Genomic DNA, 24703 nt, shown 5'->3' on the forward strand with positions numbered 1-24703 from the left:
ACCTACAGAAATGTGTAAATTTGGCTTTGAAATGTTTCATACTAATAAATAGCTCAGCCGTCATCATGGCAAGTATTTACATAGTTGACATGCTTCAAGTTTATTGTTATGTACTCATAAAAGGGCATTTATCAGTAATGAAATTCCCTGTGCTCAAGTGTCTGCTCAACTTAAAAGAATAAATTAGGTACAAGAATTTAAAGGCTAGAAAGAAAGTACGAAAGACAGGATGACAAGATATAAATTAAAGTGGCAAGTTGTATGAGGTTTCCATATTAAGTGTGAGGGGGTGTAGTATAGTTCAGCAGCCTGATGGCATGAGGTTAGAAACTGTCTCTGAATCTGTTGGTACGAGACTGTGGCTGGGATGGTTGGGGTCGGAAAGAATCATCTTGGCCTTTCTCCTGCAGTATTGGCTGTAAAGGTCCTGTATGGATGGAAGCTCAGTCCCTGTAATGCACTGCACTGATCAGACCACCCTCTGTAAAGTTTTCCGATAATGGGAAGTGCTGTTCCCATACCATGTCATTATGCTGCCAGTCAGGATGCTCTCTATTGTGCTGCGGTAGAAGTTGGTCAGTATTCCACAGTCCATACCGAACCTCCGCAGCCGACGCAGGAAGAAGAGCCGCTGTGTAGCTGTCTTTGTGACCACACCTATATGGTGTGACCAGCTCAGATCCACACTGATGTTGATGCCAAGGAATCTGAAGCAGCTGACTCTCTCCACTGCTGTGCCCCTGATGTAAATGGGTGTGTGCCTCTCTCCCTGCAGCCTCTTGTAGTCTACTATCACCTCCTTTGTTTTGCTGACGTTGAGCAGCAGGCTGTTCTCCAGACACCATGATGTTAAGGTTGCCACGTCTGCTCTGTAGGCAGACTCATCGCCATTCTTGATGCAGCTGATTATGGTGGTGTCATAACTTGATGATAGTGTTAGATATGTCAGTGGCCACACAGTCATGTGTGTACAGTGAGTACAGCAGGAGGCTTAGCACACACCCCTGTAGGGAGCCGGTGTTGAGTATTAGGCTGAAAGAGATGATGTAACCCAGCCTAAGTGCCTGTGGCCTCTCAGTGAGGAAGTTTAGGATCCAGTTGCACATGGAGGGCTTGATGTTCAGGTCTATCAGTTTTATGATGAGCCTGGATGGCACTATGGTGTTGAAGGCGGAGCTGAAGTCGATGAAGAGCATGCGTACATACAGTAGGTGTTGTTCTGGTCCAGATGGGAGAGAGCAGTGTTCAAAGCCAAAGCTATGGCATCATCTGTGGACCTGTTTGGCCTAATGGCAAACTGGAGTGGGTCTGATGCAGGGAGAATGTAATGTGGTCTTTGACTAGCCGCTCTGAAAGTTGCAATTCTGTTTCAAAGGGTACATTCCGCGAATTCCGTCTGTTTTCCGTTATCGCGGAAATGTTCTTCCCTGAACCACTTCGCGTACCCCAGTTTGGGAACCGAGGTAGTATAGTATACATAGTTTGTGTGTAATCTTGAAATGTCAGAACTGTCAGTACAGTAGTGGCACGGTGGCTCAGGTGCTTGCACTGCCACCTCACAGCAAGAAGGTCCTTGGTTCGATTCCCCGCATGGGGCGCTGTTAATACTGGGGGCAGGTTCTCCCCAGGCCTTCAGTGCTCAGGTGGGGTATCTTTCGGGCCTTTCTGTGTGCAGTTTGCATGTTCTCCCCGTGTTCACAACGGGTTTCCTCCACTAAGAACCCCAACAGAAAAACATGCAGAAGAACAGAACACTCTCCTGACGGACAGATCACTTGCCTTGGTCCCCGGGCGCCATAAAGGCAGCCCACTGCTCCTGGGGTCCTGGAGGAAGGACAGTTCAGGATGGGAAAATGCAGAGGAGGGAAGAGGGACACCCGTCCTCCTTATAAAGCCCCACATCCTTGGCTCTCCTGGAAGCTGTGTTGCCACCTGTGTCTGTGTTTCTCCTCCCAAGCAGCCCCATATTATCTTTCTGTTCTTACCTGAGCCCTCCCAGACCCACTCATAGGCTGCTCCAGTGGTACTGCTGTGCCCTGCTCCCATGCCATTTGACCAATCAATTTCACCTCTTGAGCAAATTCCAGTTTCTAATCTTTCTGTCAGACACTCTCTTCCCCCTCCCCCTCCCAGCCAACACACCAAGGTTCAGGATTAATTTCCCTCTCCCTCTTTTTGAGTCATGGAGACTCCTTCCCCCTCTACCTTACCGTCAGCTGGTGTCTCATTTTCAGTTTTTGCACTTCTGCCTTTACTTTTTATTGTATTACTTCATGTAGTCAGAAAACCATCTGTTTTCAGTGAACATGCCATGCAAGTTATTTAGAAGTACTGAAATAATTCTGCATTTATTTTCATTTAACATTACATTTTCTTAAATAATAATTATTCTTAAAAAAGAAAATATTCTTTTTTAAACTACGTTTTGACTCAGGGTATTATCAGTGCCTAAACTCATATTGACTAATTGGGGAGCCCAGGACTGTTGCCAACCCTTAACCAGACACATTGTGTTTCTGTGAATATTACCTAAACCTAGAAGATTGCACCCTTATTTGACAGCTTAAGTGCCATCTTTGAAAATAAAACATTCTGATGAGGTCAAAACATTTTAATGTAAGTCAGTGAATTTCCATTTCAGCATTGTTTCCTCCTACCCACTAGCTGATCTCTGGCCACTCTTGGTAATGATTACAACCGTAGAATTGGGAGGATGGGCCCAAGTGTGCTTGGTTAAATCAGGCATGTCTGGGGAAAAGAGGACCTAGCTCTACCTCATTTCACCTCATTTTGTTATACTCACCTCATTTTGTTATACTCTATTTAGTTTTGGAGTTCATGTCATAACAAATGTAGCCATTGGCAATTGTGATGTTATGGCATAATTGACAAACAAATTAAAGGTAGCCCATGTCAATAAAAGAAACATGATGTGATATACAAACAATGTACATTACATGTATACACTCTATGTACAAATCATTACAGTTAGGGTACAGCATGTGATGCGTGTTGCGGCTATCGCCATTAAGTACATATACGCATATTATCAGCCAAACTCTACCCACTAACTTTGCCTCTTTCTTCCCCTCCTAGTCTAGACTATCTGCGCTGTGGGATGCTGCTGTAGTCTCTCCACCTAATCTACTTGTGGAAACCCCTTGGCCTACACCTACCCACCACCACCACACTGTCATGTACTTATTATACCCCATACTCTGTGCTAGCATTTTCCTACAATGTAAATAATAGCCACCATCGGCATAGTTTTCTGTTCCATTACTCTACTTACCCTTGTAATAGTAACCTTTACGAGCAAACTGTATACCCACTAAGGTGTTCTACAATACTTAATGCTCTCTCCCCACCTTATCCTCTACCAATTTTGTATGTATCATGTATACTATATGCCATGTTATGTTTGTATGTATTGTGTACATTTACCACATGTATGGTCATCCTCATACGTGTGTGATTTCATCTGCCATGTTCTTGATTGTTTCCCCTCCCCTTATGTGAAGGTTTCTTCCTGATTAACTGGGAGTTTTTCCTTGCCTCTGTTGCCATTGTGCTTGCTCTAAGGGGGTCAAAAACATAGCCAAACTTAAAGGCCAAAACATGATTTAGAAAAACGAATTAATGTCTTTTATCTCCAGCAGGGTTAACTGGGACTTCCACAGGCCTTCCTAAAAATACCACCAAACAGCTTCAGCTTGTACAAAATGCAGCAGCTAGAGTTCTTACAAAAACAAAACGAACTGATCACATTACTCCAGTACTTAAGTCACAGAATTTCTCAAAACAATGACACGTTAACAGAGAAATCTTTCTTTCTGGTCATTTTTTGACCCACAAATGCTGATGCTTGAGACTACAGTGGCCCAAAAAGGTCAGTTTTATTGCTTTTTCAGCTTTTCAAGCATTTTCAGCAGTACAAACATAATAGCAGAAGGGTTATCTACAGATGAACTGGCCGGATCATTGGGATAACTAGGATAATGTAGGATTAGCTAACATAAGGTTGTATTGAAACACAGAAGAGGATGTTAAAAAGGGCCTTTGTAACCTTAAGTAGATATTCGAGATTAATCAATCATTTCCAGCTTTAACAGCCATTTCCACCATTATAAATGTTATTATGGTGTGACCATAATAATACACTGACTTTGACTTTGATAAACAACTATATTTCTGAAATATTGAAATTTTCCAAAAACATTTAAATCAATAGTAGTTATCAGTAGTTCCAATTATACATTCAGATATATATTGGCACTCTGAGATTCTTCTGAATGAAGAGTGCGTTACAAATAAAATGAATTATTATTATTATTATTATATTGTTGTGTGGCGTCTGTGTCAGAGCTGTTGACTAATTACAGCTTCATAATTTTCATAGTTATTATACACAAAACAATCTTTTCAGTCTGTTAAAATATATTACATAAAATATATCCTTGTATTTTATAGATGCACAAATATTTTGGTACTGCATCCTGTAAACGTCAACCATGGAGAAATACTCTGCACTCCAATAGCAGCAATAATTGGCATACCTTTAATGTCTGGCACATGATTTAATGGCTGACCATGCTCAGAACTGGGTCTTGGATGTGTCTATTGCCCATATGGACAAACAACTCAACTAACACTAACACAAAACTAAAAGTTGCATGAAAGATGTATAACAACATTGTCCCCTTCCATGATATATTACAATATAATATACATTACAGTCTATACAGATTTCACTTCCTCCTTGTAATTCTGTTCCTCAACAACTCCTGTTATCTACCAGGATTCAGACACAGACAAACACACTATATTCATTTAGGTTGATCCAACTATGACAGGACTGACATATATAGATGTATTTATTATTTCAAATGTACACAGCTTACTAGCAGTGCCAGTGACATATTGACAACAAAATTACAGACAAAAGCCCATGACGGCCAAGTAGACACAAACAGATAAAATAATGCATTTAATCCCACGTCCTCTTGTACCAGGGTAATCAGGAACTTAGTGCAGGTGCCAAAAGGCATGCTAGGATATGAAGACAATACTGACACCCCAGGGGTCTCATGTATCAGACGTGCACACGCACTCAAATCGTGCTAAGCATTTTTTACGCATTAAAATTGTATTTTTTTAAATAAACTTGACGGGAAAACATACATGCCTCTGTGCATGATCTTGAGGCGGTGTACGCATCATATTTGTGATTTGAAGATATGCAACACCAAGAGAAACTAACGGTGATGCAAGTAGGCTAAACAGTCTGTGTATCAATCATTACAGTCAGGAATTCTCGTAGTCTTATTGTTTCTCGTGTTGTCCTATTACCGTGGTAACTGAACTGTCAGTAGCTATCGTGTCAGTTGTATGGGAAGGGTTCACCCGGATGACCTCAAGGTATGTTTAACACTACACAGGCCCAATATTAAAATGCATTCTACAGCAACGTCAGTTTTCCCCAATGAAATGAAGACTATAGACACCAGGATAAAATTCCATTAAATGACTCTCAAGTTATGTGAGACTCCACCATGACACTAACAAATGGCAACAATATGGATGATTAATTCATTCTTTGTTAAAGCAGTGCATGGCACAAATCTAGGTAAGAATATATAAACATATATTCATTTGTCCCTCACTTCATAGATCATATTACTCCTCCCTTCTAACTGTGAACACAGACGTGATCCACACGGCAGCTGATCCCTCAGAAACCCACAGGATTGGCAGCAAGCATCTGAAGCTCATTCACGGGCAGATGCCCCGTCTGTGTGGAGGTTCACTTGAAAGATGGACATGATAATCCCACCAATTCCACATGTGTCTCAACACATAAAGGGATAATTGTGAGGGTGGAAGTTAAGCGTTTTTATGAGCTTCATTGTACTCATGTTCAGATTTGTGATTTGGGTGTGCATGGTGTGTGATGAAAACCCTCAGAATACAAAATGTGGGAATGTGTGTACACATGGTCTTACGATAAACTGATAGATTGATACATTTGATCCTAGGTGTCAAACTGCCGATAAAGAAATTGTTATTTTAGTGCTTCACACTTGAGCTCTTTCCTCTTTGTACATTTGAGTTCTTTGATCCGCAATACCATTCTCCATCTTTATGAAGAACAATACTCCACTGCTTGTGCACCTTTCTGGTTGGTCAGTTTACAGATGTGAGGAAGTGGAGAAGCACAGCTTCAGAGTGTACGGGTTGGATCCATCTAAAACAACAGACAAAGAGAAGCAAGTTAAAGCTGCAGTAGGGAACATTTATAAAAATAAAGATGTCACTAAAATGTCCCGGGGGGGAAGGGGGTTGAATCATTTTGATTGCAATTTTGAGGATCAGTGTGCACCACCAAGGACAGTTCACTTAGAAAACTGCGAAATTTAATGAGGATTAAAAGAAGCTTGTTAAGACAAACTTCAAAAAATCTAAAGTTTGGTAAATCAGCATAAAAGGAATCTTAGGGAATAAATGTTTCTGGTAAAGCAGACATTTTTTTCTGTTGCCCTTGTCTAACGGTGCAAAGCCATGACACCGTTACGAGCGGCGCAATATTCTTATCCCATGCATTTCAACGGGAGCCAATCCATTGTGACGTAGACCACCGTTTTGGGCGACGCGACCGATACAAGTTGGAAAATGTTGAATCCTATGCAAATGAGGAGCGATTTTTCCCGGCAGCGGCCAATCAGATTGTTTGGTGTCGTCTCTGACAGTTTGAAAATGCTATTTTCCACACGCTACAACACGCCCACTCAAAGCGATGGAAGCGTATCGCGTCGCTGTCATGGGTTTGCACCGTAAGCCTAGCCGTGTCCATATTAGGAGCTTCTGGGTGGATAAAGATGTGTTATGAAAACAAAAGCTTTTCTACTTAAGAAAGTAGACAGTAGTCACAACAAACAGAAACCTGGGTAGGAAACCTCTCTTTTTAAGGGGGTGAACAGTAAGTCATTAATGTGGTTTCTCCAGGGTATTAATACAAAGATCCTTGTTTTTTTCTGTCTGTGTTTTGTGAGCAAGAGAGTTGAAGGTAAATGACTGTTGTATTTCAAAGCAGACTACATCTCTGTACGGTTTAGAAATGTTTCTCTGATCATCCAGCCCTTTTTATTAAGGGCTTGTGGACACAAGTGAATATGACAGGTGTAGGCCCTCGGACTGGAGGACATGTTGGTTGTTAGAGTACTAGCTCACTCACTTGGTATCCTGATCTGATAATGGTTGAGCACTGTCAGGACCTCCACAGCATCTGTCTTACTGTCAAACTCAAGCAGACCTGATATGGTTTTAGAGCTGGCTGCAGAGAAACAACAAGGAGACAGAGAACATTGCATTTCAAACAGACATTAAGAAAACAGGGTGCAGTCTCAGCAATGAAGCCATTGCAACAGGGTAATATGAGCATTATACACATAGGCCTGTGCCCAGGCACAACAAAGGTCTGAATATAGATCCCCTACTGATACTCTCAACAAGAAGATAAACAGTATCTCACAAACATAATCTTGACTATAGGACTACTCTTGGAACCCCCTCTCTAGAACTCCAGTTATTTTCTTTGGGTTTCATTTGGAACTAAATACTTCACAGAAATATGAGTATATTAGTGTGTTGAGGAAAAAATGTGTAATAACTCAAAAAGAAAGTGGAACTTACGTTTGGCATCAAAGACTTTGAATTTAACGAACCCAGGGACACCATGTTCTGAACATAACTAAAAGAAGAAAGAACAAATAGCAGACATTGACTTTCTTTGCAGCTGATGTGAAATCCAGTCGAGTGGACTGTAACTGAAATATAACTTCTGACGCTTTAAGTATTTTAATTATACTTTATATAGAACACATCTTACGTTCAACAAAGAAAGGAAAAGTTATTTTGATTACCAGAGCACAATCATGTGGTAATTTCATAACACGGGCAAAGATTAGAGTGTTCGATGACAGATTAACGCCACATTTGGGTGTGTCTGATCAAATATGTGGGCACTTCATGTAAATTATTTTGAGGAAGGTGCACTCCCATTTCCTGGTTTTTAACATCTGTCAGGAACATCTAATCTAATCTCTACAGTTTAACAGCCTAACATTGACCATTAAGTTAGCCTATTCAATTGACTGATCTTTTACCTACAACAGAATATGTTAACAAATGGATACATAGGCAATTAGGCACAACTACGTCCTAAACCGCACAGACAGTGAATAAAATAATCCAATATCATGCAGCTGGGTCTTCAGTAATGAGCAACAAATATTGTGCACAGATAAACCCCGGGCGGTGTTCAAGCACCTGCCCCTTCACCCTTTTAATTTGGCTCATGGCATACATTTTCAATTAAAAGTGTGCAGTTACTATGCCCAGCATCTGCATTTGAGTTCTAGATGTGCAAGAACACACAAGCTGCTGCCCCAGCCCCTTCGTTAGCGCACACACACACACACACACACACACACACACACACACCTCCCTGACCTGTCTTTATTGATAACAATACTATTCCCTGCCTTTTACCGCTCATGCGGTGGAGAAAAGAATGTGGACTTTATGTGCCTGTCAATCAATAAACGGTTGTCTTCAAAGTATTTCATCACCAAGCTAAGATTTAAATAATATTAGGAAACTTTGGAACTATCAGATGAGTTGCTTGGGCATCTACCTTGGTTAATTCCATTTTTGTGTTTCCAAGTTCAACCCACCCCAGGTGACCAGCAAGCCATAGGACGAACATCAGAGTTTCTTTGAGTGCAAACATTGAACCGACAGCTAGAGGGCCGTGAGGAGCAATTTGCCCGAATGTGTCAAAAAAGTGTTAATTGCACTGGGGTGTTTTGTCAGCCAGTATTTTGGTATATCCTCAGGCATTCAATGTTACTTTTTGATTTGACATCAGAGTAAATACCCTACTGTTCAAAAGTAGTGCAATTACTGTAAGGTGATACAATTTTGAGTCATTGGACATTTAAGCAAAATTGCACAGTAAGTTACTCACTTCTGTTGTATACGGTATATATCCATCATCAAAAACCAGTCAATCACAGTAATGACCCATATAAAAAAAATAAACTCAAAATACATTATGGGACATTATGGATTGACTATGTGGGTTGACTAGCTGGAGTGGCCACATTTCTACCTCCAAACCATCCTTCATCTTTTCACAGCATAGTGGAGAGTGTCTGGAGTGGCCACCTTTCTACCTCCAAACCATCATTGACTTCACAGCATAGTGGAGAGTGTCTGGAGTGACCACATACCCTCCCCAGCTCCTCTTCGGTCACACAGGGGGGCACATTGTAGAAGTGCAGCACGCAGGATGGGGGCTGGATGATGTTCTTCGAGGCCTGGCCAGCACTCATGAATCTGTTGTTGCGGGTCATGGCAAAGTCCTTGTAGCTGCTGGAACCGTCCTCCAGCTCAAACACCTGGCTTGGGATGACGGCCTGTTGCTTGGACACACTGCAGAGGAAGAGAAAACAGACACATGCCCTTATTAACGGTGGTACAATTTGAACTACTCATTAACACACACACACACACACACACACACACACACAGACACACACACACGTTTGTTTCATGTTTTTTTTCCAATGTCAAACCACTGTTCTAGCTCCATACTGCCTCCATTAATCATCATATAATTACTAAAAATAATTATAATTTCAATACGTTTTATGATATGATCTGACCACATTTAGATATTTCTTTATGACTTTATTTAACAAGGTAATGTATGCCAAATGTCTTTTCCAATAGCTGCACAATGTGGGCGATGAGCAACCCAAATCACAAACCTGAATGCACACCATTAAGTCGACACATAATAATATAATTATAATTAAGACCTTTGTCAGGTTTTTTAATGGCACACACGACACACTGGAACACACACGTGCATATATGGAGGCGACACAGGACACACACACACACAGGTAGGCCTGAGGTCGCGGTGAATTTATTTTCTGCTTTTTCCCATCCTGGACCGTCCTTCCTCAAGGACCCCCCAGGAGCAGTGGGCAGCTTTGCAGCGCCCGGGGACCAAGTGAAGTGAACTGTCCATCTTTGGTCAGGGATGGACATGAGTTCTGTTATTTTGCATGTTTTTACTGTTGGGGTTCTTAGTGGAGGAAACCCCTTGTGAACACGGGGAGAACATGCAAACTCCACACAGAAAGGCCCGGGAGATAGCCCACCTGAGCACTGTGCAAGACCTGCCCCCCAGCCAACAGCGCCCCATGCGGGAATCGAACCCATGACCTTCTTGCTGTGAGGCAGCAGTGCAAGCAGTGCAAGCAGTGCAAGCAACTGAGCCACCGTGCCATTGTCTGCCACTGATGGCCGGTAAGAGAAAGACGCCTCTCACCAGACATTAAGCCTCTTGCTGAAGATCTTGATGTTGTTGAGGTGTGTGATGGCACGGTCCACGGCGTACTCATCCCCCATCTCCACCAGTGCTGTACCCGGCACGCTCTTCATAAACTTCACCTGACACAATCAAAAGGAATCTAAAACATCTAAGAGGTATACATAAGGATACAATGAATAAAAGCGACTATATCGCTATTTAAAAATAAAAAGGCTGAAACAAGCCCCCCCCGTAGCATAACATTCATTTCCCCCGCTCAATAAAGCCAAAGTGTCAACTCGATGTAAAACTTCCAATCATTAGACTATATATTTTACACACAGTATATTAGACTGTCATATGTAGGCTCCATTAGGCACAAATCTTAATTTCTGTTCCGACAATGTTGTTAGTATTAAACTTTGTGAGTGACCGCAAACTTGCACTTACAGTAGTTACATTCCTGAACTTTTTCTTTTTTTTATTCTTATGTAAAATAGTATTTACTGTTACACTAGGTCTCTATTGCTCATAGCTTGATTGTTCTCTCCTTTGTACGTCCCTTTAGATAAAAGCGTCTGCTGTATGTAACAAATGTAACAATGTGATGCCACCTGGGTCATTTCCAGGTCCAAGGTAGAACATTCTTGGTCATGTACACCATTAACAATGTCTACACTATATTTCTGACTTCTTTTAAGTTGTTTGAATATAATAAAAGTGATTTTCTTTCAAAAACAAGGACATTTCAGAAGGAGTAGTATGGCACTTAAAACATTCTAGGAATTCTAGAAACAACTACGCTTATCTCGGTTTCCTGTTGCTTCAACTTGTCATTGGAGTTGGCTATCAATGCCAGTCCGTAAGCTCATGTAAACCGCATTAGATCACAAGCCGTCACTAGAAGCCTCTAGCCACGCCATTAGATCATGAGCACCATTAGATCGTGATCACCAGTTGGCATGTTTGGAACATGAAGTAGGCTAGTTTCCTCTCCGCTATGACTTCACCTAAATCTTGACCCGACATAGTTCTACAATTTCATTTCATTCATTTAGTAAATGCTTAACTCAGTTCAGGAAACGTTCCTACAGCATTCAAATAGGCTCAGGTTACTCATTCACCTGAGAAAATTTCACTGTCACCTGTCTGATGTGAAGAATTATAGGCCTCTATAGTCTCCCTTCTCCCACTGTTGTACCTCAGGCATTAGCACTTGAACCCCCTCCTATTTTTTATTAACACCCCTTCCTCAGGTGTGATCATCCACTCCCATGAGCTCTCACACCACTGCTGTGGATGACACTCATTTGGACGTGTCTCCCTCCCTCCACAATTTTCTCTCAAATGTCTGCATACTAGAGGTGTACGGCATTATCTTCTTTAACCAATGAAATGATCAGTCTGGTTTATACCGAGAGACACAAATGTTGTATTTTCTAACCTAATATTCATTACAAATGCAATTGTTGTGCCTTCAAAGCATTCAATTGATTTAATGTTGGCATTTAATTAATTTATACATTTAATTAATTGTGACAATCAATACATTTCCACATCCTCATTTTGAACTGTCTGAACAGCCTAGCCTGGCCATCATCATGGCCAGAGGATGCATATTTAACATGTTTTATTTAATGTCTTTACTCCAGACACTATACAAGGTTACCGTTTTAAATGTTTCTTACATAATGACATAAGGGTTACTGCTTTGTCTTACTGAATTGTATGCTGCCAGTTCACACACCACCAGACACCAGCTGCATTCGTGCCCTCCCTCACAACTCTCACACAGTAACAAGTCCAAACTGAACTAAGCATGCACTCTCTAAACCGCTGATTGTTTTATCCAGTTGTATTTAGCTTCAATTTTTATTTTTAGATCTAAAAAAATGACTGAGGTCTGGTGACCTCATAGCTGGCTACAGGCATGGCTTTCACCTAGACTTGTTGTTGTCTGTCTAGATAACCATGAAACACTTGGTAGGGTGTTAGTTGAATAGTTGTTGTCTGTCTAGATAACCATGAAACACTTGGTTGGGTGTTAGTCAAAATTCCATGAAACCGATGGCTGATTAATACAGCACGTTACATCTTCAACTGATTAATATTGACTGAAATACAAGGTCAAATGTCAGGAATATTTTGACTGTTTTTTTGTTTGTTTTTTAAATGACAAAATGAACACATACAGCTAAAAAACGACAGATGATGTATAGGTTAAGGGGTTTGGGTTTTGAAATAAATCTGTACATGATATTGACGCCTCCTCCTCGAGTTTCTCTGAGTGCTAGCCAGGAGGCTCTCATCCCACTGACTTGTGTGCTGACTAAGTGGGACAACTACAGAATATATCAATCTCTTTTCAATCATCTGTACTAAATGAAATGACTAACTAGAACTGCAACAAGCTTGGGTGTCATGATCAGTGGCCAAGTTCATTTCTCACACAACACATCGTTCAGGCCCTGGTCATTTCTAGACTAGACTATAGTAATGCTGTTCTAGACTATAGGAATGCTGTTCTAGACTATAGTAATGCTGTTCTAGACTATAGGAATGCTGTTCTAGACTATAGGAATGCTGTTCTAGACTATAGGAATGCTGTTCTAGACTATAGGAATGCTGTTCTAGCAGGCCTGCCTGCATGTGTGGTGAGACCAGATGTTACAGATGATCCAAAATGCAATGAACTAAACGGAAGAACTAATGAAGTGTCTGCTTGTCTCACTGGTTGTCCCGCTGGCCTATGGGTGGAGTGACTGAGACAAGTGCACACCTCTACACTTCACTTCTGATAAAAGGGCATTCATCAAGATTCAAGATCAAATTGATGCCACTGACTCCAAAGGGTTGAACATCGGCTGTTGCTCTTACTATTATTCATAAATTATGTATGTATGTTTAATAACAATAATGATAATCTTAACCAAATTATTATTATGTTAAGTCTCCTCTGGCTCCTTTAAGAAAAATCTTTTTTAAAAATGAAGTTGAGAGCTGTTAACAAGTAATGTTAACAAGGCTTTCTTTCCTTCTGACATCTGCCCACAACTTCAAGAAAGTTCACCTGTTTTCTCTTTAAATCTGCTATCACACCACTTTTACAAAGCACTGGATTTGCTGAGAATGTTCTAAATGCACTCATATATACATGGTTGTCTCCAGACATATTTAGCTAATTTAATCTGTACCAGATAACCACTCACCTTCTCAATGTTTCCATAGAGACAGAAGAGGTTGAAGATGCGTGTGCAGTTCATCTTCCCAGGGTGAAGCCCGCTCACCATGGCAACAGAACTGGAGGCATGCCCCATGTAGGAGGACGTCTGGGGTAACGGATAAGCAACCACCTCGGGCAAGTCATGTGAGCTTCTTTTAAACCTGGTGTTGGTAGGCAGCGGCAACAGGGGGCAGTGAGAACCTAGAATGAGAACAAGGAAGAGGGAGAGAGGAAGCAGAGAGGACTTTGTCAATATGCTACTGTGCAGACTCCCATACAAGTCTCAACTGTCTTTAATTGGATGAATGCTTTAGACCAGACAATCTTCAGACTGCAAACTAATATACAGTAGGCAAACAAATCACTTCATGGCACTTACGTGGGTCCACCTCTAAGTCAAACATTAAACACTAAATGAAATACATCACAGAAAATGATTAATTGATGCCACCAGTTAATATATATTAACATATTTACTTACATATTACAGAACAAATATCCCTATGTTGTAATCATAGTGTCTTTTTGCACATTAATTACCAACAAAATGCACTGTAAAAAATTAGACATTGTTAAGACAACAGTTTGCATTGTTTTTTTTTAAAGTTGCTTCAAATTATTTAATTTCTAAGTTACTCAACATGAGTTCAGTTAACCAAATAGTGACAACTAATAGATATTTTGTGGTGTGAACTAACTGTATTATGTTTTTCTAGCCTAACAATTTTGTCATTTGGTGAATTCAATTCTTTACTTAAGCCAAATACAAAAGATCAATGCAAAGTCTACCTTTCCGAAGTATTACTAACACACATAATTAACACATTAACACATATAAACACACATAGTTAACACATTAAACACATAATAACACACATAACGGTAATTAATTCCACACAAATAAGCACAGGCAGCATATGCAGCACATAAAGCTATGTTCAGTGTCTGCCACACCTCCATTAGCCTAGATCATTTTAATGTGGTGTCACCTTCCTGCCTCACTGACCATATGAAACCCGCAGATTTAATTCCTTCTCATCTTTTAAAGGATGTGTTTCATGTTGTGGGTAGTAGTGTGCTTGACATCAGAAACAAATCACTGGGTAACACTTTACTTTAGGGAACAAATGTGAGCCATTAACACGTAACTAATTAGTGTCTGTATTAGAGCCCAATACAGTCAGCATTAATCATTTATTAGGCTAGTATTCACCAATTTATTATTCTAACTGAATAAGTCATTTATTCTTGATACATCATTAATAAACAACTAGTTGATCTTAATCTAAGCTTACTGATGTATATCAAGGATCAAAATAGAACATTTATAGCCTTTTAAGATACTGTCTGAATATGTCATTTATAGTGGCAGAATAGTTGTAGAATAGGTATTCCTACCTGCAAACTTTACTTTAGCAACAAACAAACTATATCAAGAAGTCTATGTTATAGTCTTTCAAGACAGAGACATCTGTCAGAGCCTGATGGGGGCTTAAGGCTTGGAAAAGGTCTCTGTCTTGTGGAAACACAAAATGGGTACTTTGGAGGGGTGGGGTAGGTACTTTGGACGCATATCATATGTTTTGAGAATTTTTTTTTTCTAAATAAAACTTTCAAACTCAAGGAATGTATCATTTTCATTGGAATTACAAAACGTTCAACCTTCACATTAGAACAAGGAACCTGTTTTCAAGGAATAATGAGATACTTACAGTTTTAAGGATATATTTGTCTGTAGTCATAGTGGGCCATTTTCATCATATCAGTCTGATTACATGGAAAGTAATCCTTCCCTTTAGAATAGGGAACTTATGTTGGGTCAGTAATAACATTATGGAGGTATTCCTGATTAAAGTGCCCTTTTTGTTCTTGAGCAAGTTCCCACTTGGCCCTGCCTCCCAGTCACCACTAGCAGCCTGACTGAGTCCAATTATCATTACTTGGACCTGCTGTGCCATTGCATTGAGCAATGAAACACTGTTTGTCAGTAGGAATACCTATTCTACAATTATTCTGTCCCTATATAAGTAACATATTCACACAGTGTATTAGGAGGCTACAAACTTTCTATTTTTATTCTCATTATACTGAATATCAGTAAGATTAGATTGATACCCACTAGTTGATTATGAAGGACATACCAAGAATACATGACATATTCAGTGAGAACAACAAATTGGCGAATACGGGCCTAACAAATGATCAATGATGCTTAATGCAGACTTTATTAGGCACTTATAGAGACACATATTAGTTATGTGTTAATGGTTAACCGATGTTCTCTAAACTAAAGTGTTAGCTATCACTGGTCTCTGGAGTTGTGCCTTCATCAGTCAAGCATGTGGTGGTGCAACCTCTACTATCTATTTCTTAGCTCCCATTTTAATCAAAATTACTTGAGAAGGTGGTTTTTAATTACAAAGTTATATGACTGAGAATATGATCTTAGACATACCAATCAGGGTTCTGCAATGCACAGCACTGGGTCTGCCCTTTTGAAAGTCTCAAATGATCTGCTGCTCGCAGCTGACTCTAAGGTCTTCAGTTCAGTTTTTGTTCTCTTCGATCTTACAGCCGCATTTAATACAGTAGAACATAGAGTGTTACTTGAGCTGCATTCATGGCATTAATGGAATGGCTCTTCAGTGGTTTGCCTTATATTTATCTAATAGGAACTTTGTGGTCAATATGGATGGCATCTCATCACGGGGCGACAGTGGTACAGTTGGTAGAGAAGTCGTTTAGTAATCAGAAGGTTGCTAGTTCGATTCCCTGTCGAAGTGTCCTTGAGCAAGACACCGAACCCCTTAATTGCTCCTGATGTGCAGTGTGCCATCAGTGTAGATATAAAATGTGTATACATTGTAAGTCGCACATATGTAAGTCGCTTTGGATGAAAGCGTCTGCTAAATGACTAAATGTAAATGTTCTTAGCTCCCATTTTAATCAAAATTACTTGAGAAGGTGGTTTTTAATTACAAAGTTATATGACTGAGAATATGATCTTAGACATACCAATCAGGGTTCTGCAATGCACAGCACTGGGTCAGCCCTATTGAAAGTCTCAAATGATCTGCTGCTCGCAGCTGACTCTAAGGTTCTTCAGTTCAGTTTTTGTTCTCTTAGATCTTACAGCTGCATATAATACAGTAGAACATAGAGTGTTACTTGAGTGGCATTAATGGAATGGCTCTTCAGTGGTTTGCCTTATATTGATCTAATAGGAACTTTGTGGTCAATATGGATGGCATCTCATCACGGGGCGACAGTGGTACAGTTGGTAGAGAAGTCGTTTAGTAATCAGAAGGTTGCTAGTTCGATTCCCTGTCGAAGTGTCCTTGAGCAAGACACTGAACCCCTAATTGCTCCTGATGTGCAGTGTGCCATCAGTGTAGATATAAAATGTGTATACATTGTAAGTCACACATATGTAAGTCGCTTTGGATAAAAGCGTCTGCTAAATGACTAAATGTAAATGTCATCAAAGGTTGCCCCCCCTCTCGTGTGGAGTCCCACAAGGTTCCATTCTAGAACCTTCTGTTCTCACTCTATCTAGGAAGTGAAGCCCCTCGGCCAAATATTTGGACAGCATGGGGTCTCTTATCACTGTTATGCAGATGACACACTTGTCGTGATGATCTACGGCACCTTTTTGACTGCCTTGAGGTAATGAAATACTGGATGGGAAATAGCTTCCTCAACCTTAATGAAAACAAGGCAGAGGTGATTATCTTTGGTTCCTCAATCGCTAGTATTTGGCTGCTGGAGAGAAGTGAATACATAATAAGGAGATAGAGATAGGGAAAGTGTTTTAAAAGGACATTGTGGACAATGGAGAACACATGCTGTTAGTAGCTGTTGTTAGTAGCTGTAAATATGTACCACAACACTTGTGATTTGTTTGGTAGTGAGTATAAAAGAAGAGAGACCAATTCTAAAGGAAGTACTGACCATAGCCATTATCCCCATAAGATGAGGGATGCTCCCCTAGAATGGCCTGTCGTTGTCTGCCTTTCCCACGTTCTGAAATCAGACATTTAACAGAAGAGTGTGAAATAAATACACTGTCATACGAATGATGTCATATTACTATTCTCTCGCAAAAAAATAAGACAACAGAGAGTCAATTACAAAACCAAATACGCCGTACAATCAGCGAACAAGTCACAAGTGTGTTTTACTGTTTTGATTTGCAGTTCTATTTTAAAAAAGTTCAACCCAAAAGGGCTAACACAGGAATGGAAGGAGAGCAGGTGTTGTGGCCTGAATGAGGATGTTTGAGAGCAAGTCGTGTTAATATCTACCTTATTATTCCCTGAACCGATAGCTGAAACGCAATATAAGACTATCATGTAACCACTTCAACAAAGAAAGGGGTGCAGACCTCTGATCATTCATCTGCAGTTTGTTTCTGAGTTTGATCTGGCAGCCTCTTGAGTTTCAGAGTGAAATATGTGAATTTGTTTACAAGCAGAAAGATTTGGAAGCGGCTATATGATCATCTTATTAGCTGGTTCCAAATCCTTCATCTTATTCACAAATGCAGGTGTCTCTATATTACAAATTGGGGTTTGAACAAGCATTTCACAAAATTAAGAATTTTGGATAGATAAAGATAATGAAACCTAGCTATAACATAGGAACATTAGGGAAAGATAAATGACAAAGAACAGCTGGCCAACCTTGTATCAGGGTTCCCCTGATACAAAGTGATGCAAACCTGGGTAGCTAGCTAGCCGGTTCTACTAGACATTAACCTGAGTTAAGAGGACTTATTATATGTATTATTTATATTATATTTATATTTATATTATATCTTCCTCGATGTTGCCCTATTTGCAGATTATTATGATGTCATACACCTGAAGCAAAGCTCTGCGCCCCCAATTAGGGGTCTTAAAATCAGAACCCAATAGACAAAGTGCACGTATTTATATTGACATAAAGAAAGAAATACACACACACACACACAGTCACACATACACACGGATGTTCTCACCTCTCCTGACGAGAAAGGGCTTTGTGTAGTCCCAACTGTCATTGTCATTTCTGATGACATTGAGGCGTGACGGCTGCAGGTAGAGGGCGACAGAGAGCACAGAGGCACTGCATGTGTGTTAGAGTGACTGTGTGTGTGAGTGTGAGAGTACTGCATGTGTGTTAGAGTGACTGTGTGTGTGAGTGTGAGAGTACTGCATGTGTGTTAGAGTGACTGTGTGTGTGAGTGTGAGAGTACTGCATGTGTGTTAGAGTGACTGTGTGTGTGAGTGTGAGTGTGTGTATGGGTGTGTGAGAGCACAGAGGCACTGCATGTGTGTTAGAGTGACTGTGTGTGTGAGTGTGAGAGTACTGCATGTGTGTTAGAGTGTGTGTATGGGTGTGTGAGTGTGAGAGTACTGCATGTGTGTTAGAGTGACTGTGTGTGTGAGTGTGTGTATGGGTGTGTGAGAGCACAGAGGCACTGCATGTGTGTTAGAGTGACTGTGTGTGTGAGTGTGTGTATGGGTGTGTGTTAGAGTGACTGTGTGTGTGAGTGTGAGTCTGTGTACTGCATGTGTGTTAGAGTGACTGTGTGTGTGAGTGTGAGTGTGAGTGTGAGTGTGAGTGTGAGTGTGAGTCTGTGTGTGCATGCTGCCTGAGTGTGTGTGTGTATGAGTGTGTGTGTGTATGGGTGTGTGTAAGCACTGTAGATTTACCCGCGCATATTCGATTTTCAGCGTGCAGCAGCCCGCATATATGTCTGCTCCGTTTAGGGCTGATTTGGCCCTCTGGGCATTCTGAACGGACTCAAACGTGAGAGAAGGCCAGTCAAGGAACAGACGTACAGAGGGTTAGGATTCCTGGACAAAACACTATCTCTCAAGCCCAAGGGGCGGGGAGAGCTCATTGGATTTGACTAAAACAGTAACTGGTTATACAAACACTTGAGACATTTTTCTACAGAAAACATATTGTGAATTGTATATATCCACTCATATACCACATCAGTTGAGCGATAACATAACATGCTATACCCATCCACCCTATTGATAGAGTAGCCTATCAGAGCCATAACACCTTGGAGCATTTACTAAGAATGAATAAAAGGTGACCTTATTTCTTCTGAGAACATGCATTATAGGTCTCTCCCAGCAGCTATGGCTGGTCTCATCAATGTCATTTTATTTCATGTTTGCAGAAAGGATGCATTCACACTGGATAATGGCTTGGGAACATGCTGTCCTAAACCAATGTGTGGCCTGTGTGTGTATGTGTGTGAGTGTGTATGAGAGAGAGAGGAAATATGTGTATGGAACAGTCTTGTATTGTTTGATGGCTGTTTTTGCGTGTGTGTGTGTACTGTGCACACCAATCTAAATAATATTCTGCACACACACACACACACACACAGATAAATATTCACCACTGCAACTAGCAACACTTTCATACACTTGAGTTACTCAAGCTGACTGTTGTGGCGAGTGGCAGGTTCATTTGCCTCAGTCTTCTGTTTCTTTAACACAGTTAGACTCCAAAAAGGATATTCCACCATGGCCTGGATTCCGTTGCGCTTGAAGATCACTATACGCAGCACATTGCCAATAGGATTGCAGACTGTGTACAAAACATCCTAAAACAGATGGGGAGAAGAACAAATCAAATACATATCAAACTCTCTGAACATCTATTGCGTCAGAAGTAGTTGTAGCTCAAACTGGTCATACTTGTGAGCACTGGTACTTATCCTTAGCACTTAGCACTAGGGGGAGCTCCGGAGTCTATTCTGTGACCAGTCAACGTCTCCAGCAAAGCCTCCGGTCACAGAACAGACTCTGGAGCTCTCCTTACTGGCACTCTCCAGCTGTCAGGGCAAGGTACCAGAGGTACTGACCAGTCACGGAGGCCATGCTGGAGGTACTGACCAGTCACGGAGGCCATGCTGGAAGCATTGACCAGTCACAGAGGCCATGCCGGAGGCATTGACCAGTCACGGAGGCCATGCTGGAAGCATTGACCAGTCACGGAGGCCATGCTGGAAGCATTGACCAGTCACAGACGCCATGCTGGAGGGCATTGACCAGTCACGGAGGCCATGCCGGAGGCATTGACCAGTCACGGAGGCCATGCCGGAGGCATTGACCGGACTGGTTCTTCTGATTTGAATAAGTCAATTAGTTAGCTGCAATGCGTTTATGCTGTGTTCAGCAGCGTAAATGTATAATGTCTTGTCTGCTATCGCATGAAGCCTAGCCTACTGAGTTGTTTGGGACATCTATGCTACTGTTACTGAAGAAGAATGCAAACGCTCATGGAGGAAAACCAAATCCACCAATGGCTTTTGAGACCTCCAACTTTGATGTTGTTCTAATTGATGTCTATTCTTTAACTGAGCAAAACTTGCTTGCCTTGCTTGTTCTATCATCAGTACACAGTATTGTCCTAACATCAGTACACAGTATTGATGGTCATTAACCCTCCCATACCACCCAGTTACCATTGGAATGTTGTAAAAAGGACGTCAGTGAATGTTTCCAACATATTAAAGCAAAAGTATGGAGGAATTGACCACTTTGGTGGTATAGGGCAGCTGGTTGTGGTATCATCTTCATAATCTTTTGTATCAAATTCAGTATTCAAATTAATTTGTATCAAAAGAGCAGTGTGAACAACCAACCCTTTCTCTGGCTAGAGCTTGCTCAGGAGGTTTAATGTATTGTAGCTTTAAGTGATTGCTTCTGTGAAAAAACACTCAAGTGGATTAGTTTCCAACTTTAGTGAGCATGTGAAAGATGATGTGGAAAGGCTCTTACTGTAGTGATGGGGTAGAGGGGGTTCTGGATGGAGAGAAGTAAGACTTTGTTCCCACTGTTGGGGTCATCTGCATTGGTGGGTCTTGTGATCCTCTTGCTGGTGGAGTAGTTAAAGAAGGCCTGTTGGCCGGCGATGTAGACGGCTTCTTTAGCCCCGTAGGTCACACAGCGGTCAGCACTGTCAATGTTCTCATACTCCACCAAGGCCTGCCGCTTGAATGGCATCATCATCACATAGCTGTTAGACAGACAAACATTAGTAAACAAAGTTAGAGTTCACGTAGCTGTTAGACAGACAAACATTAGTAAACAAAGTTATAGTTTACATAACTGTTAGACAGATAAACATTAGTAAACAAAGTTATAGTTCACTTAGCCGTTAGACAGACAAACATTAGTAAACAAAGTTATAGTTCATGTAGCTGTTAGACAGATAAACATTAGTAAACAAAGTTATAGTTCACTTAGCCGTTAGACAGACAAACATTAGTAAACAAAGTTATAGTTCATGTAGCTGTTAGACAGATAAACATTAGTAAACAAAGTTATAGTTTACATAGCCATACAACTGGGAGACAATTAATAGTTGCTTTGATAACAGCTTTGCACACTCTTGGTATTCTCTCAACCAGCTTCATGAGGTACTTGGAGTGCTGCTTTTCACTCTGCGTCCCAACTCATTTCAGTTGGGTTTAGTTCAGGTGATTGTGGAGGCCAGGTCTTTTGGGTCGTCATCCTGTTTTTTTTAAGTGTGACAATGATGGTTCCACTAAGCACAAACCGGATGGGTTGACCTGTTGCTACAGGAAGCTGTGGTAACCATGCTGGTTCAGTATGCCTTGAATGCCAACAGTGTCACCCACAAATCACTCTTGTAGTTCCACGTTGGTGGAACGAACTGCCTAGTACTACCAGAGCAGGGGCGTCCCTCTCTACCTTCAAGAAGCTTTTGAAGACCCAACTCTTCAGAGAGCACCTCCCCTCCTAACTGGCACCTGACTAGCGCTTAACTTGCACTTCAGCAGTTACATTCCTGCACTTCTTTTTCCTCTTTTCTAGGTTGTTGTTTTTCTAATTCTCATGTAAAGTAGTATTTATTGTTACACCATGCTTTTTTATTGCTCTTAGCTTGACTGTTCTCTCCCTTGTACGTCGCTTTGGACAAAAGCGTCTGCTAAATGACTAAATGTAAATGTAAATGTAACTGACACCAACACACCTTGTCCTCCATGCTTCATGGTGGGAATCATACAGTCTCTGCATCTGACACAGTGGTTGGCACCAAATATCTCAAATTTAGGACACATCAGACCAAATTATAGATTTTCACTGCTCTAATGTCAATGACATGTCAATAACATGTCAATGGCGTCATTAACGTCATTAACCTTGTTGTATGTTCCTGATTGTTTCCCCTCCCCTTCTCCTCCAGTCCCTCCTGTCTCTATGCAGTCCCACGGTTCTGCTTAAGGTTCCTTCCTGATTTACAGGGAGTTTGTCCTTGCTCCTGTGGCCATTGTGCTTGCTCTAAGGGGGGTTCAGGCCCTTTACCTTTTGTTTACACTTTACCTGCCAGAGTTTGCATTGCACCTTATTTTCGTTTATTGTTTTGTTCCACAAACAACTTTTTGACAGCTGTAGTAGTTTTTTGCTTTGCATGTTTCTCCAACCATTATTTCTTCACATTTTGTTGATATTTCTAGTTCATTTTTTAATGTTTGAGTTAAACAAAACTTCTTACTCATAGCACCTTTAAAACATGGTCAGACACATGTGTGTCCCTCAGTGTATAATCTGTAGAACTGCCAATGATGAAGACTGAAGAACGAAGAATGTTTAACAAGGTCAACATGACTTTTCTTTTTTATACGGACAAATATACAGAAACTTCACAATGATAACCATAATTATTTTACCAGATGTTTCCAAACTTCTCCAAGGCCTCCACAAGATCAGCCTCCACCACAGACTCACACAGACCCCTCACATGGACCACTGGGGATGGAGCGATGCGGTGCGCATTATCACCGTTATCCTGAAGAAGGAGAAGGGAGTATTGTTATCTTGTTGATTGTTATCAATCACCTTGACTATGAGAAAAGCATCCTGCTAATATGTGACTTTAAACCAAAACAAAAGATTAGATTCTTGATGAGAAGTTGTGGAACAGGTGCTGAGAACCATGATGTAACATTTCAAGCAGACTGAAGAATGGTGATTAAGATGATTCATTTGATACACAACTGATCACTGTCACAGTGAACAGTTTACTATAATATGAAAACCACCTCATTAGTAATGACTTATCAAGTCAATTCAATGAAACAGAAACAGAAGACCAAACAGAAAATTGATTTCAAGACACAAAGATCATTTAAGGTACAGCTTGTAGGATTTAGGGGGATCTATTAGCAGAAATGGAATATATTATTCGTAATTATGTTTTCATTAGTGTATTATGACCTGTTACTACGAATTGCTGTGTTTTCATTGGCTTGGAATGAGCCCTTTGTATCCAGATGGGGAGCAGGTCCTCATCCATGTTGCCCGCCATGTTTCCACAGTAGCCCAGAACAGACAAACCAAAACACTGGCACTACTCTTTCTCACTGCTAGGTGCCACCAAATCCTACAGACTGTACCTTTAATTTCTTATTTTTCTAACTTTAAAGCTTTGTTCTTCTATAGATCTGTTTGTTGAGTTCTTACTTATTTGTATGTTTTTTGTTTGTTTTTAAATGTTGCAATATAGATGAATATGACTATGACTATATACCTACTCCAGTTGATCTGCAAATCAGGTTCAATTCCTGAACGCTGCAGGTTGTGTGAACATCAGGATCAATTCCTGAACGCTGCAGGTTGTGTGAACATCGCTCTGGATAGAAGTGCCTGCTCAATACCAGACCTTTACCTTTTAATTATGCATCATTGTCGACAATGCAGAAAACATATTTGTATTTTGTAGCACACCTCATTACTGGCTGCAGATAAAGACCTGAGAACCAGAAACCATTCCCCATCATAAATCACACCTCAGAGCAATATATATAACAACACACAGGTCACCTCAGAGCAATATATATAACAGCACACTGGTCACCTCAGATCAATATATATAACAGCACACTGGTCACCTCAGACCAATATATATAACAGCACACTGGTCACCTCAGAGCATTATATATAACAGCACACTGGTCACCTCAGAGCATTATATATAACAGCACACTGGTCACCTCAGAGCATTATATATAACAGCACAATGGTCACCTCAGACCAATATATATAACAGCACAATGCAGTGGC

General features: G+C 40.8%; 1 protein-coding gene across 1 annotated transcript in view; it reads right to left on the reverse strand.

The window, feature by feature from the left end:
- Window positions 1–3877: 3877 nt before the first annotated feature.
- LOC105905807 (heterogeneous nuclear ribonucleoprotein L-like) overlaps window positions 3878–24703 on the reverse strand; it is a 33467-nt gene continuing 12641 nt past the window's right edge. Inside the window, exons 2-13 of the mRNA XM_031563574.2 lie at window positions 23311–23429; window positions 21395–21632; window positions 20129–20214; window positions 19301–19397; window positions 18604–18676; window positions 17556–17627; window positions 13591–13805; window positions 10400–10521; window positions 9291–9492; window positions 7690–7747; window positions 7232–7330; window positions 3878–6244 (exon numbers count right to left, since the gene is read on the reverse strand). Of these exons, the coding sequence (XP_031419434.1) occupies window positions 6189–6244; window positions 7232–7330; window positions 7690–7747; window positions 9291–9492; window positions 10400–10521; window positions 13591–13805; window positions 17556–17627; window positions 18604–18676; window positions 19301–19397; window positions 20129–20214; window positions 21395–21632; window positions 23311–23429 (1437 nt within the window). The 3' untranslated portion in view covers window positions 3878–6188. The remainder of the gene's footprint in view (window positions 6245–7231; window positions 7331–7689; window positions 7748–9290; window positions 9493–10399; window positions 10522–13590; window positions 13806–17555; window positions 17628–18603; window positions 18677–19300; window positions 19398–20128; window positions 20215–21394; window positions 21633–23310; window positions 23430–24703) is intronic.

This window comes from Clupea harengus, chromosome 26, assembly GCF_900700415.2.
Source record: "Clupea harengus chromosome 26, Ch_v2.0.2, whole genome shotgun sequence".
NCBI classification, from domain to species: domain Eukaryota; kingdom Metazoa; phylum Chordata; class Actinopteri; order Clupeiformes; family Clupeidae; genus Clupea; species Clupea harengus.